Source organism: Euprymna scolopes, chromosome 24 (assembly GCF_053919585.1).
Source record: "Euprymna scolopes isolate OS-2025 chromosome 24, ASM5391958v1, whole genome shotgun sequence".
Classification (NCBI taxonomy): domain Eukaryota; kingdom Metazoa; phylum Mollusca; class Cephalopoda; order Sepiida; family Sepiolidae; genus Euprymna; species Euprymna scolopes.
The window spans coordinates 9,702,976-9,719,375 of record NC_136505.1 but is presented as its reverse complement, the minus strand read 5'-3'; the positions used below and the strand labels follow the sequence as shown (position 1 = coordinate 9,719,375).

At 35.8% G+C, this 16,400-nt stretch overlaps 1 protein-coding gene across 1 annotated transcript in view; it reads right to left on the bottom strand.

The window, feature by feature from the left end:
- Window positions 1–16,400, bottom strand: part of LOC145246582 (peroxisomal multifunctional enzyme type 2-like) — an 80,494-nt gene that overhangs the window by 13,905 nt on the left and 50,189 nt on the right. Inside the window, exons 13-17 of the mRNA XM_080108196.1 lie at window positions 15,785–15,863; window positions 11,008–11,165; window positions 8,111–8,234; window positions 6,936–7,108; window positions 4,468–4,537 (exon numbers count right to left, since the gene is read on the bottom strand). Of these exons, the coding sequence (XP_079964322.1) occupies window positions 4,468–4,537; window positions 6,936–7,108; window positions 8,111–8,234; window positions 11,008–11,165; window positions 15,785–15,863 (604 nt within the window). The remainder of the gene's footprint in view (window positions 1–4,467; window positions 4,538–6,935; window positions 7,109–8,110; window positions 8,235–11,007; window positions 11,166–15,784; window positions 15,864–16,400) is intronic.

The window sequence follows — 16,400 nt, the reverse complement described above, 5'->3', positions numbered from 1 at the left end:
CAATCGGTTTGCCTCAAACTCCACACTGGAACCTTCCAACCACCCACTGCCTGACTTTCCTTTGCGGACAGACGCCATGCAAGACGATCTAAAAATCACCCCTACTCAGGTACATGCTATCATAAAAAACCTTGACACTTCAAAAGCATGTGGACCTGATCTCATCCTAGCTGTGCTATTAAAAAAGTGCTCAGCCGATGTAGCTCCAGTTCTCTCCAAACTCTACAACAGATGCCTTAATGAATCAAGCTTTCCGGGCTGTTGGAAAACTGCTTCTGTGGTACCAATATTCAAAAATTCTGGCGAAAGAACTGACCCATCAAATTATCACCCCATTAGCCTCCTCTTTTTGCCAAAATATTTGAGCCCATAATTAACCAAGCTCTAGTCCATAACCTTACAGATGCTAAACTTCTGACTGACCAACAATATGGATTTAGACAAGCCCATTCCACAGCAGACATCCTCACTGTAATCTCTGAATGTATATACCGTTCAATGGACAAACAGGGGAGGGTAGAGCGGTAACTCTAGATATATCTAAGGCTTTTGACAGGGTATGGCATGAGGGTCTCCTCAGGAAAATTAAATCATACGGTATCACTGGTAGAATACTTAACATAATTAAATCCTTCTTAGATAAGAGAAAAATTCAGGTTGTCCTCGACGGTCGTACCTCTAAACAGTGTGATATAAATGCAGGAGTGCCTCAGGGGTCTATCCTTGGACCGCTATTATTCCTAATATTTATTAATGACTTCCGACAAAATTGCCTCTGAGATGGGTATATATGCTAATGACACCACTCCCTATAACAGGCATGACAGGAAAACAAATGAACACATAACTAAAGAAATGGCAAAAACACTAGAGGATGACCTCCAATCTGTAGTGGAATGAGGACAAAAATGGATGGTCACATTTAATGCTGCCAAGACTAAACTGGTTAATTACAAGAAACCTTCTCTGCCACCAATAGCAATGGCCAGTGACTCCCTGTCTGAGAGTACATCTTTCAAACTGCTTGGCGTAATGTTCACAGGAAACATGAGTTGGAACAATTATATTGAAAACATTGCCAGGGCGGCTGCGAAAAAGGTAGGCTCTCTCTACCGTGCTAGAAAACTACTGACACCTGAAAGTATTCTGTACCTCTATAAGGCCACCATTTGCCCATGTATGGAGTATTGCTGTCACATTTGGGCTGGTGCATCTGCTACTAGTCTCTCGCTCCTAGACAAGGTTCAAAAGAGAGTCGCCAATCTGATAGGCCCTGAACTGGCATCTAAGCTTCAGCCTCTGTCCCATCAATGAAACGTTGCATCCCTCTGCCTTTTCTACAAGTATTTTAATGGTGAATGCTCTGACGAACTGCAGACACTTGTGCCCCCACGACGTAGACACCCTCAACAAACTCGACAGGCAGCTAAATCCCACTCCCACACAGTAGAGATCCCTAGATGTAGAAGATCTTTCTACTCCAGTAATTTCTTCCCCAGTCGAGATCCCTAGATATAAGAAAGCCTTCTACTCTAATAATTTCTTCCCCAGAACCACGAGACTCTGGAATTCCATTCCAGGTCCCTGCTTCCCCAACTGTACTGACATGCAGAAGTTCAAGTGTAACGTGAACCGACATCTTGCTGCCCAAATTCCAATATAATGCCCCAGTAGTTGCTGCCCCTGATAGTAGCCCCCTACACTAGAGTGACAATGTGCCTTGTTTGGGGTGAAAATGTAATAATAAAAAAAAAAAAAAAATCAATTCGAGTTGTCCCCTCTTTTTTATTTCATCAGATTTAATCATGGCAGACAAAAACACTACAACTTGTCTAGTCATAAAATTTGATTTGCTTGAATAAAAAAACTACTTTGTCAAATTATATGATTTTTGGAATATGACATCTTCATTCTGTGACTGGTACATACATTATACAGACTTTTCTGTATTTTATTTACTTTTAATTGCTGCCATAAGTGCTAATTTGAATAAGCACCTAATGTACAAAAGATAACATTAAACGATGAAAATAAAAATTGCATGATAACGCCAAACACCAACCATTACTTAATTTCAATTACACCGATTGTTCAGCAATTAATAATCTGACATCTTCATTTATTCGGACAAATTCATAAGAAGGAACTTGACAATCCTGCTGCCACAAGACTATTTTAGTATGTGACATATCCTTATAGCGGAGTTTCTGCCCACCAATCTTTTTGTACCCTTTTTCCAATTCTCCATACAATAGGATTTTTGGGATGCGATTGTTTCCCATTCTGGTCACATGTCCAGTCCATCACAGTTTTGTGGTGGCGAATATGGCATCTAAGCTGGCAATGTTGGCTCTGTTGAGCGTTTCAACATTTGGTATAAGATCATTCTATTTAACTTTCATAATTTTTCTTAGGTGGAACTGTATAAATTTAACAAATTAATATGCCCCCCCTTTCCTTTATATGAATTTAAAAAATTAATATGTTCCCTTTTCCATTTATATAAATTTTACAAATTAATATGCAAAAATGATATATTCATTTGAAATAGCTTAGTAGTCTTTGCTACAGTTTCAAGTAACAATTTGGCAAGTTGCCTTACTGAACTAGTTTTTAAAGAAAGGGATTATATATATATATATATATATAGATTTCAATTACATTTTCACCCCAAACAAGGTACAGTGCCACTTTGATGTAGGGGGCTACTATCAGGGACATGTGGCAGGGATAATATATAGGGAGTTGAGCAGCAAGATGTCTGTTTACAATACACTTGAACTTCTGCATGTCAGTACAGTTGGGGAAGCAGGAGCCCGGAAGGGAATTCCAAAGTCTAGCAGTTCTGGGGAAGAAATTATTAGAGTAGAAAGCTTTCTTATATCTAGGGATCTCGACTGTGTAGGGCTGCTTGTCGGGTTTGATGGAGGTATTTATATCGAGGGGGTACAAGGGCTTGTAGCTCATCAGAGCATCCATCATTAAAATACTTGTAAAACATGCAGAGGGATGCAACATTTCGTCAATGGGACAGAGGTTGAAGCTTAAATGACAGTTCAGGACCTATCAGGTTGGCGACTCTCTTTTGAACACTGGCTAGGAGCGAGAGACTAGTAAAAGATGCACCAACCCAAATGTGACAACAGTATTCCATACATGGGCGAATGGTGGCCTTGTAGAGGTACAGGATACTTTCAGGCGTAAGCAACTTTCTAGCATGGTAGAGAGAGCCCAGCTTCTTTGCAGCAGTCTTGGCAATGCTCTCAATGTATCTGTTCCAATTCATGTTCCTGGTAAACATTAAGCCGAAGAGTTTGAACAAAGTATTTTCAGGTAATGTATCTTTAGTCATAGCTATTAGTGGTTTAGAAGGTTTCTTGTAATTATTAAAGGAAACGAGCTTAGTCTTAGCAGCACTGAACATTACCATCCATTTTAGACCCCATTTCACTACAAATGACAGGTCTTCCTCTAGGGTTTCTGCTATTGCCTTGGATATGTGTTTGTTCGTTTTCCCTCATGCCTGTAATACAGCATACGTCAGCAAATATTCCCATCTCAGACACTATTTTATCAGGGAGGTCATTTATGAATATCAAGAATAATAAAGGTCCAAGGATCAACCCCTGAGATACACCCGCATTTATATCATATTGTTTAGACATACGACCATTGAGGACAACCTGAATTCTTCTCTTATTTAAGAAGGATTTAATTATGTTAAGTATTCATCCAGTAATACCATAGGATCTGATTTTCATGAGAAGACCATCGTGCCAAACCCTGTCAAAAGCCTTAGATATATCTAGGGTTACTGTCCTCCTCTCCCTTGCTTTATCCAGTGCATGGTATATATGTTCAGAGATTACAGTTAGAATATCTGCAGTAGAACGGGCTTGTCTAAATCCATAATGATGGTCGACAGAAGTTTAGCATCTGTAAGGTGGTGGACTGGAGCTTGATTAATTATAGACTCAAATATTTTGGTGTAAAGATGGAGGAGGTTAATGGGGCGATAATTTAATGGGTCACTTCTTTGGCCAGAATTCTTGTAAACTAGTACCAGGGAAGCAGTTTTTCAGCAGTCACTCTTCTAATGTTGCCCCTATTACCAGGCAATGCCAGATAGCCATGCTAGTTTCTAATGAATTAATACAGGTTCATCTAGTTAGTATAAAATTATTATAAAGACTATTATGTGTCGCAAAAGGAATATATTCATATGAAGTAGCTGAGTGGTCTTTGCTACTTTTCCAAATAATAATCTCATGATTTGCTTTACTGAACAAGTTTTTGTGGTCGGAGCGTGAGGCTTTTGTTGTACTTTTTGATGTCTCTCGGGCTTATCTACCAGTCAGTATTCATGGCTTAAGGATGAACCTGAATGTACTCATATCCATTACAAAACAAATAATGAACATGATTAGTACAATGCTAACAATCATATCCTCTCCCATGATTACATACCTGCCATGGCTGCAAAATTCGGATCAATATGCAATGGGTTATAATCCCCACACAATCTGTACATGGCTGCCTAAAAGGAAAATTACAACAAAGATAAGATTAGATTGATATTAAACGTAGATTATGAAAAGCACTTTATTTACATGAGGACAAAGTTGGACACAAGATAAACTGTAGTATAAAAACAGACACTACACTCTGAATTATTTATTTATAAAAAATATATACAAGTTATATTTTGAACAAATTATGCACCAGGGTTCATACGGATTTTCAAGGCCTGCTCCAGACAAAATTCAAGTTTTTTAAAACAAAGTTTGGGATTTATTTATAATCCACAGCAACTTGAAAACGTGGTCAAAACTCAAATATACAACAAATAAATGTTACTTTGCAATCTACATGCATCAGTTTTTAGTGTTTTTAAGTAGTTTTAAATGTTTTTATTTTATTTCAAATATAAACTCTTTATGGCTTTTAATTTTCCAACCAAGATTGCTACTGTCTTGTCCATTTTTTTTGACCAGTCCAGTCTCCTTCTAGGTTATCACAATTTTTTGGGGGGAGGGGGGGGGGTCACTATTGGAGAGTCCTGTCTGGAGAGGGAACTTTTTTAGAGGAGGAGGAGGAGCAGCAGTTATTTTTTTTTTATGCTAGCCGCACTACCCCTCCCTGCTCCATAAAAATTAAATTATAAATGAAAGCAAAAATAGAGGAAGATTTATTCTAATTCTATTTTGATATTTCAACACAAATTTTTACTTGACATAAAGAATACAATTTTCAAGAAATTTTCAAAACTTTTTGCATATTTTCAAGGTTTTTTTTCAAGGCAAAAGTAAAAATTCAAGGACTTTTCAAGTCTGTGTGAACTCTGTGCACAAGGTCATTAAAATGGTGAGGATGATATTGTCATCTGTTGTCTACTATGACATAGCTGTCTATCCTACTCTTAGCTAGAATCATTACAGCCACCACAATATCACATTTAAGGCAGGGCCATATTTCTCTGAATTTTTAACTTTTACATAATTTTGTGTAAAAAAAATTGTGCTTTAATGAAATTTTTTCTGTGAACATGAAACTGCACAAACTATAAGAAATAAATTGTTTGGAAAATTTTTTAATGGACGAAAAATGTTGTTCTAACGTATTTCTGCTGTCTTTAATGACGACACACAAATATATGAAAATCTAATATATAAAAGGTTATATGTCTGCCTGTCTGTCTGTCTCCATATTTTCAAACTCCATCTCTTCCAAAACTAAAAGTCGCAGAGTGGCGCCAGGGGCTTTAAGTTATTGGATTTTTTATGGACTGTTCTTTAATGGCTATTTAGTTGGTTAAAATAGTTTTTAAGGGGTCAAAAATGGGTCAAAATTAAAAATTCGTTAAACATTTTGTACATTCATCTTAGTTTATTTTTAATTTCTAATTTTTAATCAGTTTATATGCATGTCATGTTGGGACAGAGGAAATGTCACAAGCTTTGAATGTTAGTTTTGCTTTCGATTATAGCTTATGGTACCGAAATGCTTTTTATTACTTTTGAAATCACGACTATAATGATATATATGAAATCTGGACAAATTAAAATATCATATTTAACCGCTCCAAGTATAATAATATATCTTTGTCAGTGACGGTTATGGATGGTTGGTTGTCAGGAGGGAGATGCATGCGTGGGAATTCTACGGATTAATTTTTCTTGGCCACAAATCGTCAACTGACAATGATATCCTTTTCAATTGTTATTATATAACTGTTTGCGAAATATTCCCTTGGGATGACATTGTCACTGTAGCCACATTTCAAGAGCATTTTATTCGGTTACTCTCATTTCACTGGACTGACCTGACTTTGATGGAACTTGATTACACCTGTGTAACCTTTTGCCGAAAATGACCTTTCAAATATCATACTCTTAACTTATTTTCTTTTTAACAATTGATCAAATTTGTTGTTTCTTGCCAAATAAGTCTCTGGTGCCAGGTTCATAATTTTTATTCAAATAACCTTTAGACACATTTGATAATTATTTTATTCTGTTACTGCATTTGTTACCAAATGTACGTGTTTGTCAAAATAATTCCTTGGTACACATGGCCAAGGTATTAAACAAGATATCAGGTTAATAATTTTTAATCAAATGACCTTTTGGTAAATTTGATAATTATTTTATGTTGTTTCTTACATCTGGCCAGATTTACGCTTTTGTAAAAATGATTTCTTGGCACATACAGCCTAGATATTTAACACTAAGATCAAATTAATTTCAAAATGTGAGTTTTGTTTTAATTTGTGTTTGCATGATATCAAATATGATGTCATGCTAAACTCATTTTTTTTTTCAGCTGTTCATTGGAATGTTTAATCTACACTTTGTTTGAAAACTTGTGCGGCAAGCTATGTTTTTTTTTTTAATTTATATCCTCCCCATCCATTTTATTAAATAAAGCTGATGTACCTGATCCACAGTAGTCGTCTGTTCAACTGACAGGTCAGGTTCTCGAAGTGGAATTTTGATGACGGGTTTGTCGTGCAGAGAAGACCTTGACCCACCAAAGTTACCAGAACCCATCAACAAAATACTAAATTGGTTGAAAGCAACTTTTTCCTTTTTCTCGTTGAATGTTTCCACTAAAAAAGCAAAAGATAAACGAAACAGAAAACTATTGAAAGACTTTCTTATATATCAGTTGTGCTCTTCACACCATGTACGAGATGCCTTCAATAAGTTTCCAGACTTTTTCGTATGGACACTTACACATAAAACTCTAGTTTCCTTCAAAATAATCTCCTCCGGCCATAACGCATTTGTTGTACGATTCCAACAACTTCTGGAATGTCCCATGAAAGTCCTCTTGTGTGAGCATGTCAATGATCCTAGTCACATTTCCTTTTATCTCCTCAATTGTCTCATAACGACAACCTCTAAGGTTTTCCTTGAGCTCAGGGAATAACCAAAGTAATAGGGAGCAAGGTCTGGACTATAAGGAAGGTGAGGAATTGTCTTAATGCCTATCTTGGTCAAATAGTCTGTGACAAAGATGGAGCTGTTAACTGGTGCATTTGCACAAATCTTCTGCATCTTCAGTCCTCTGCAAATATCTCTATAGGCACAAGGAATTTATGAAATTCTTTATTTGGCCAATCAACTCTATACAAGATGATCCAAAAACAGTCTGAAGCATTTCATACGTTTCTGTGACATTTTTTCAATTTTAAAACAGAATTTTATTGCATATCGTTCTTCTAAGGTGTTCTCACGTCCAGATTGCATTTTTATAATTCACCAGCTGTGACAATCAGGCTTTAGTAGGGTGTATTCCAATTCCTGCTGTAGCTGTTCATTTGAACCTGAAGTCGTAAAAATTAGTCAGTCATCTCATAAGATGTATAGCAATAACATAATGAATTTTCAAGTCTACGACAATTTTAAATGCCTGAACAAAAAAGTCTGGAAAATTATTGAAAGCCCCTCATATATATTATATACTGGTACATATAAATTTATCTATCAATTCAATAAGGAAAATACACTGATCAGAGGAGGACTTATTAAAAGCTCTTTATACCAAGGTATAAAGAGCTTTAATAATGTTCTTGCTTATAAAGTGGCAACAAAAAAACTAAACATACCATTAATCAAAATAACGGCACCAAATCCTTTGTCCAAGACATCAGCAACTTTTCCAACTGATGTTAGCGTGCCACTTGTCGGAATCGGTTGTAAGATTTCCATATACTGTTCACCGTGAAGAATCTGCAAAAGAACAGAATAATATCTTTGTTTTTGAATAATTCAAAGAGTGGATCACGTGACATCATAGAAATTTCCTATATGTTTCAAAAATCACATTATTTCTTATTCTTACCACAAGATGCAAAAAAAAAATGCTCTTTTGTCACTCCCTTCACTACAGAAAGTAGCGATAAACTTAATTTAAATGATGTTCCCAAAGTAAATATGTTAACGAGGTGGCAATGGTTATGTGCAATGCCGAGTTGGGTTTTTCCCAAAGCAGCACTTTTAGTATGGATCTTGGCAACCTTCATGTGGTTCCTCCTGAGAGAAACTGATTCTAGAAAAAGAATGGAGGTGTGGGAGAGTTATCGCCAATCCAAAAAAGTGGTATGGTGCCGATTCATACAAATTTATTTTATTAGCTATTTTCAAATTTTGTAGGCATTAATATTTACATTTTTTTTTCATAATCATCTCAACCCTTAACATGAATTATGATATGTAGATGATTAAAAAATATTTGTTAATTTTAGTTAGTTTAAATGGTTATGATACTATGATTGTCTTCAAACTGGAAAAATTATGAAGTCCAATAGTTGAACTACGACTGAAAATTTTTGCATTTCATAAACTTAACTTAGATTATTATCCATAGTGCTTGGAAAAAGTGTGTTTATGACAACCAATGGAATCCTCCAATCTCTGAGACAGATGGCGGTGTACAGAATGTAAGCAATGGACAGTTGCAATCTGGAAATATCTGATATTTACCTAGATACAAAACTAATACGTACAAAGCATGTTGGAATCAATTCCCACTTTATTTATGCCATTATATTCATTTATTTATGACTGAACGAATTAGTTCAACCAGGTCATAAAGGGTTAATACCACGCTTGGATTAACCATCCTATTTCAGATGCTTTTGTGTGCCTTTGTGAACATTGTCTTTTCTTTTACTTTCTAACACTTTATGAGGGGGGGGATATCACAATGCAAAATAATGCTTTACTTTAGCCATAAAATTTGAATTCAGTTTCAAATCGACAATTTAAAGTTTTACAAATCAGTGACCAATTTTTCTTACAAAGTTAACATATACTAACCATTTTTGAATCTGTTATAACTTTTAAAATGTCTAATTTGGTTTAACTTTTATATTGTAAAGATCCATAGCATAGTGGATATAGTACTTGGTAAAATTCAGTTGTAAAAGACGATTTAATCCGCAGTGCAGGCGACACTCAAAATACAATTGCAAATTACTTAGGAATTCCACCTAATCATGACAGAATGAGCGAATGCTACTCTAGTGGATTAAATAAGATTCCCTTTTGAAAATTCTGTGCCGATTCCTGAGTTCAACAGAAAGATTCCTAAGTTTGACAGAAAGATTCCAAACTTTGACATATGAGAATAGTAGACCGAATAATCTAAATGATTAATCCTTATCTCAAAAATTCAAAAATGTAAAAATGATTTTGGTCTTTTGTTACAACAAAAATGTATTGCTTTATTTTAGGGAATCATAATACTTAGGTGTTCGAATCAATAAATTTGGCCCAAAATAAAACAAGCTTCAGTTTTTTTTGTTTTTTTTTAGGAAAAAGGGGTAGAAATTTAGGTATATTTATTTATTTATTTGTAGATTGTTATCCTCATCTTCATAGTTGCTGTTTCACCACATTTCGGCCAACTCATCTTCTGGCCTTCTTCAGGTTGTTAACCGCGACGGAATAGGAATGCTGAGTCTCTTAACTGTATCTTCAGTATTTACTGCCTTCCATAGTTGTTGTTGTCTCACCATGTTTTGGCCAACTAATCCTCTGGCCAGCTTTGGGTAGGATTAAAACCGCTATCTTCAGACAATTCTTATCCAAAACTGTAAAGATTTAACGCCTCTATCCATGCACCACGGGTGCCAAAAAAAATAATATATAAGAAATTTTGATACTTATGCAGAATAAGGACCATGCTATCATCATTTTCTACGCAGTTTATGTAAAATGCAAAGACAAAGCAAAAAATAAATAAAATAAAAAAATTTTAAAATAAAAAATTTTGCTATCAGTTATTATATATTTTATTCCAGTACTAGAACATGTACTCGGCATTGCTCGGTATTAAACATAACATTGAATTCCTTTAAAAATAAATGAAGTAAAAACCCGACTGAATACTCCAAAAAACAATTTACAAAGTCCTTATTCCATGGAGTTTCAAAGAATGCTATTCTTCTCATTAGAGGACATAAAGAAATGAGCAAATTATAAAGATAAATTAAGTGAAACCGCAATTTATTACAGTCATAAATTGCCAAGGAAAACAAGTGAAAAAATGTTGGATATGTAAAAAAAATATAAAACCGCACATAATAATTTTCTTTCTCTTATATATATATATATATATATATATATATATATATTTTTTTATTATTAACTGTTTGCTCATATTATAAGCTCTATTTCCTATTTGGTTTTATCGAGCTTTTACATCTGGCTGAGATAATTTTATAAATATTAATTCTTTAATATTTATAATATATTTTAATTTTACAATCTTGGATATTTTGGTAAATTTAATTGTAACTTTTATTTTATATATATATATATATATATATATATATATATATATATAGATAGATAGATAGATAGATAACAAAAAAGATTTCTGTTTTGGATTTGCAGAAATATCAATTGGGATAATCTTTTCAACCTTGTAATAGATTAATATTAAATGTAAGAAAGAAAGAAATTCATTAATTTGTTGGTGATGAGAGATGGAGTTTACCTTAATAATGTCTATTTCAAGGCCAGGAATCCTGCTAGTCATGAACTCGAAAAGAGCCTTCTGAGCTGGAATTATGCAGAATGTTGGTAAAGCACAAAATTCTTCGTTTCCTTCAAACAGAAATTTCAAATGATCCGATTCTTTTGTTGAGAGGCCAACTAAAAAAAAAGACGAAAGCAAAAGGAGAGCAATAATTATATAAAACTGTTAAAATTAATTATTTACACCATTTTTTTTTTTTACTCGGGAGTCATCGCTTATCAAGGCTCGAAGGCCACTGGAGGATACGGGTTAATGTATGTAAGATAGCAGTTTAGTAATCGTTAATGGTTGAAATTGGGTAGAATTTGATTATTTATGAGGATGGCTTAACAGGAATTTGTTTACATTGGATTTGAAGACTACCTTGTTGTATTCAACTGGGAAGCATGCCAGCAGAAGTGTTCCACAGATGAGTAGTTCTGGGAAAGAAGCTTTGTCCATGGAATCTGCATTAACATTTAGGCACAGATAGAGAGTGGGGGAAATCATGCATAGTGATTGAAGCTAGTCAAGTGTTTTTTGTGAGCTTAGCAAGTAGCGACCATAGATTGGAGTTCAGTCAAGCACTTTCCATGAAAATAGTGATAGAGCAGAGACAGGATCATGATGTCTCTTCTGTGGGAAAGAGGTTGCAGGGAAGAGAAAAAGGCATCACCTACTAGGTTTTGAAGCCTGTTTTGAATTCTGTCAAGGCAGGATAGGGTATGTCGAGCAGCTCTTGCCCAAATATGGCAACAGTACTACATTTTAGGACACACCTGGCTTTTACACAGATAGAGGATTGCATCGGCAGTGAAATACTTACTGGAGCGATAGAGTGATCCAACCATTTTTTTTTACTAGCAAATATGTGCACCCTCATTACCCAAAAGTACTTCCTTTAAACTCCTCGGCCTAACGTTTACAGGGAATATGAACTGGAATAGATACATTGAGAGTATTGCCAAGGCTGCTGCAAAGAAGGTAGGCTCTCTCTACCGTGCTAGAAAGCTATTTATGCCTGAAAGTATCCTGTACTCTATAAAGCCACCATTCGCTCATGTGTGGAGTACTGTTATCACATTCGTGCTGGTGCATTTGCTACTTGTCTCTCACTCCTGGACAGGGTTCAAAAGAGAGTCGGCAACCTGATAAGCCGTGAACTGTCATCTAGGCTTCAACCTCTGTCCCATCGACGAAATGTTGTATTCCTCTGCTTGTTCTACAAGTACTTTAATGGTAAATGCTCTGACGAATTACAAGCACTTGTATCCCCTCAACGTGAATACCCCTGACAAACCCGACAAGCAGCCATATCCCACCCCTTCACTGTAGAAATCCCTAGATGTAAGAGAGCCTTCTACTCCAGTAGTTTCTTCCGCAGGATTGCTAGACTTTGGAACTCCCTTGCGGGATTCTGCTTTCCCAACTGTACTGACCTGCAGAAGTTCAAATGTAATGTGAACAGACATCTTGCTACTCATCTCCCTACATAATACTCCTGCAACTTATGTCCTCGATAGTAGCCCCCTACTTCAAAGTGGCACTGTGCCTTGTTTGGGGTGAAAATTGAATAGGAAAATATTTTTAAAAAAAAGCATTATGCTTAGCAGAAGCTGTGTTCCAAAATTCATAATGATCAGTTAATTAGTTTAGGAGTTAGAAATATGTAAACATATAGGCATACCTAACTTTATATAAATAGACATTAGGTTCTATAGCATTAAATACAATGCATATTATTATTATTATACTTTGATATCACAAACCATTTCCTCCATAGATTGTTAAAAATCAAGTGGCAATACAAGATACCAGACACAGAGGTTCTAACCTGGTCACACTTTTCATCAGTATATACCATGTTACATCAGTGCTAGGTTTGTTGAGCAGGTTATATATGTGCATGCTTGATTCAAGGCTCCCAAAACAGCTTCTTTATGGTGAACTGTCCAAAGGCAAAGGGTCCACAGGAGGACAGCAGAAATGGTTAAAGGACAATCTGAAGGTCTCCCTCAAATAGTTGTGGTTGTATTTTAACTCATGGGAAAAATTAACCCAAGACAGATGTTCCTGGCATGCCGCAAACAAAGGGGTTACAATCGCTGAATCCGCATGCTATGAAGAATGCAAGAAAAAATGTGATATGGGAAAAAAGACAGAGCAGTTAACGTCTCTGATACAGAATTATTCCACAGATGTCCAACATGTGAGGAATACTTCAGAGCTTGAATCGGTCTAACAAGCCATCTTCGAGCTCACAGAACAATTGTATGATCACAGTCATCTTTGCAAGCAATGGACGAACATCATCATACTTTTATACCTATGAAAAGCAATAAAGAAATTAAATGCACAGTTTTAAGGATTTGAATTACAGGTTTAAATTAGTAACACTCACCAACTTAAAAATTAGTAACACTCACCAACTTAAAAATTAGTAACACTCACAAACTTAAAAATTAGTAACACTCACAAACTTAAAAATTAGTAACACTCACCAACTCACCAACCTAAAAAAAAAACAGAAGTTTAAAATCTGTTTTACAAGCTGGCATGTGTTGAACAGCTTTCAGAAACTGACTTCCAAACTTACATATCACTGGTCAGGTCTATTCCTGAACCTTCCCTGAGACGTGACTCTGCTACTTCAATTATTCAATAAATTAAAACAAAATAAATGCAGATTCCATGAACAAAGCTTCTTTACTAGAACTGCTCACCTGTAGAACACTGTTCTGCTGTCCTGCTTCCCAGTTGAATACAACATAGTAGCCTTTAAATCCAATGTAAACCAGTTCTTGTAGAGCCGTCCCCATAAATAATCAAATTCTACCCAATTTATACCATTAACGATTACTACACTACCTTCTTACATTCATTAACCCTTATCCTCGAGTGGTTTTCAGGCTTGATAAGTGATGACTCTTAAGAAAACAAAAATATTAACTCAATAACTCTCATCCATTTTTTTCAATGTGACCATAGTATCAAAGTCTCTTGTTCTGTACATATTTTTCTATACTGGCCAGATTTAATAATTCTCTAAAGTCATCAGATCTAAGCCTGCATTTAAACCCACATAACACATCCATTGTATCATCCATATATAATTTCTCCCCAAGCAACATATGTCTTCAATCCTCATTGGCCAGCTTTCATTTTCGTACATCATCATTATTATACAGATGACAATGATAACGCTCTGCTGGTTAGTAATTTCTCAAACTTACTCCATCCATAACTCTTACTTGTGCTCTAGTAGTATAACAAAACTTCTGGACAACATCAACAGCTTCGTCATCCAAATATGTTTTCTCCACATCTGAGTTCTCATCCATATGATGCCCTTTTTCACTTCCTTTGCCACTGAAGAGACATCGTGAGCCTGTCTCTGTTTCTATCACTATTTTCATGGCAAGTGCTCAACTGAACTCCAATCTATACCCACCCCTCCTTGCCAAACTTTCACAAAATACACCCAACCAGCTACAACCACTATGTATGATTACTCGATATATACAAACATCGCAAAAAAAAAAAAAATTGAATTAAAAAAATTTTTTTCTAATGAAAATCATTCCAGACAAGGCATGTAAAGAGCAAAAAAAAAAACAGATCAAAAACTTGCGAACAATAAATGTTAGATAGATAGATTCCACCTCCTCACAAAAAAACGATAAATGTTAGACAGATAGATTCCACCTCCTCACAAAAAAACAGCAATCCTTACCCCTTTGTAAGAATCATCATTTATATCATATGAGAACTAAAGAATAAAAGAAACGAAGTGAAGATTATAAGGTTGCTGAAAGTAACCTCAAGATTCACTTCCTACACAGTGAAATGATAAAATTGCTGCCCAGAAAAGACAACACAATTCGATTTCCGTTTGATGAAAACCGGTATTCTTTTTTTGTTGCTGATTATCTACTTGTTGGCTACCTCTGTACAAATCCGCAGAGCAAAAGGAGGCTTCTATCATGTTTGAAAGTGACACAATGTTCAGCGAGCAGTATACACCACTATACAACTCATCCCCTCTACCGATCCAAGTATGACAACCGGACCATTTCCAGCATCCTCAAAATGCATCACTAGATTGCCATGAATAACAAGAACATGCTCAGGTTGATGAAAACAAAGTTTCCAGCCATGGTTATGGTCTTTGGTGTGGTTTCAAGTAAGGGTCACATTATGCCACCTCACATTTTTGAAGTCGGCTTGTAAGTCAACAAAGTGTACCTGGATGTGCTGAAGAGTGTGGTGATCCCCTAGTGAAATCAGGTGCCCACTGGCAGAACTTGGGTGTGGCAACAGAACACTGCGCTGGCTCACAAGTCCAAAGAGACCCAGCCTTGGCTTCAGAAGGAGTTTGTACCCTTCTTTCACTGCCCCCCCTCCTCCCCGACCTGAATCCACTGAACTACTTTGTTTAGTCATATGTCGAGAACATCACCAACATGACCTCCCACAACACCAAAGCCAGCCTGATCGCCGCCATCTGCCGAGCTCTTGCTGGCGCTTGTGGAAAAGGCATGCTTCCAGTTCCAAATCCGTATCGAGGCGGTGATTGAGGCTGAAGGCGGTTACATTGAATAGATGTCAGTTCTACTACATAATCAAGTTACCTGAATTGATTTTTTTCAAGAAAAGTTTTAAAATAAATCTGTAGTTTTTTTTTACAGCAACAAATTTATCGTTTAATCCTGTATTCTCATTCATTATTCATCATTTATCCAAAGTAATTGATTACCTGCCAAGGCATAAAGAATTACGCTCGAATGGTCGTATGTGACAACTGATGGGTCTGAAGTATAAGATTTAGCCAATTCCTGCAAAATAAATATAGTTGGTTAGTTTTATAAAAATGAAAACTTTTCAAATAGATGCAAAAACTTTATCAGAAAAATGTACTTGTTTTTTTAATGGAAATTGCTTCAGACAAGGCATGAAGTCACTTGATGTAAGGAACTAGAAAATAAAATAATGGAATAAAATACTACTCTAAGATCAAAAAGTAACCAAGAACAAGTGTTAACTGGATAGATTTCGACTCAGTAAACAGCAATTCTTCCCACTTTGTCAGCAACATCACTCATGGAGTGAAAGAACTAAAGGACATTGTGAAAATCAAGTTCTTCACACAAGCAAACTCACATAGATAACCTTCAGGTGAACACGATTATCTCCCTTCAACTCTGGTAACACCATGCCATGTCACCAGAGGGCGATACAGCCATCTTCACTTTTGGATTGTATCATTCATTCTCTTTCTTCGTTGGACATCAAAGAGTGCAGATGTGACGATAAACGCTCTCCAGTCTGGTGAACACCAGTCTGTGCCTGATCTCGCTATCAACCTCTCATCA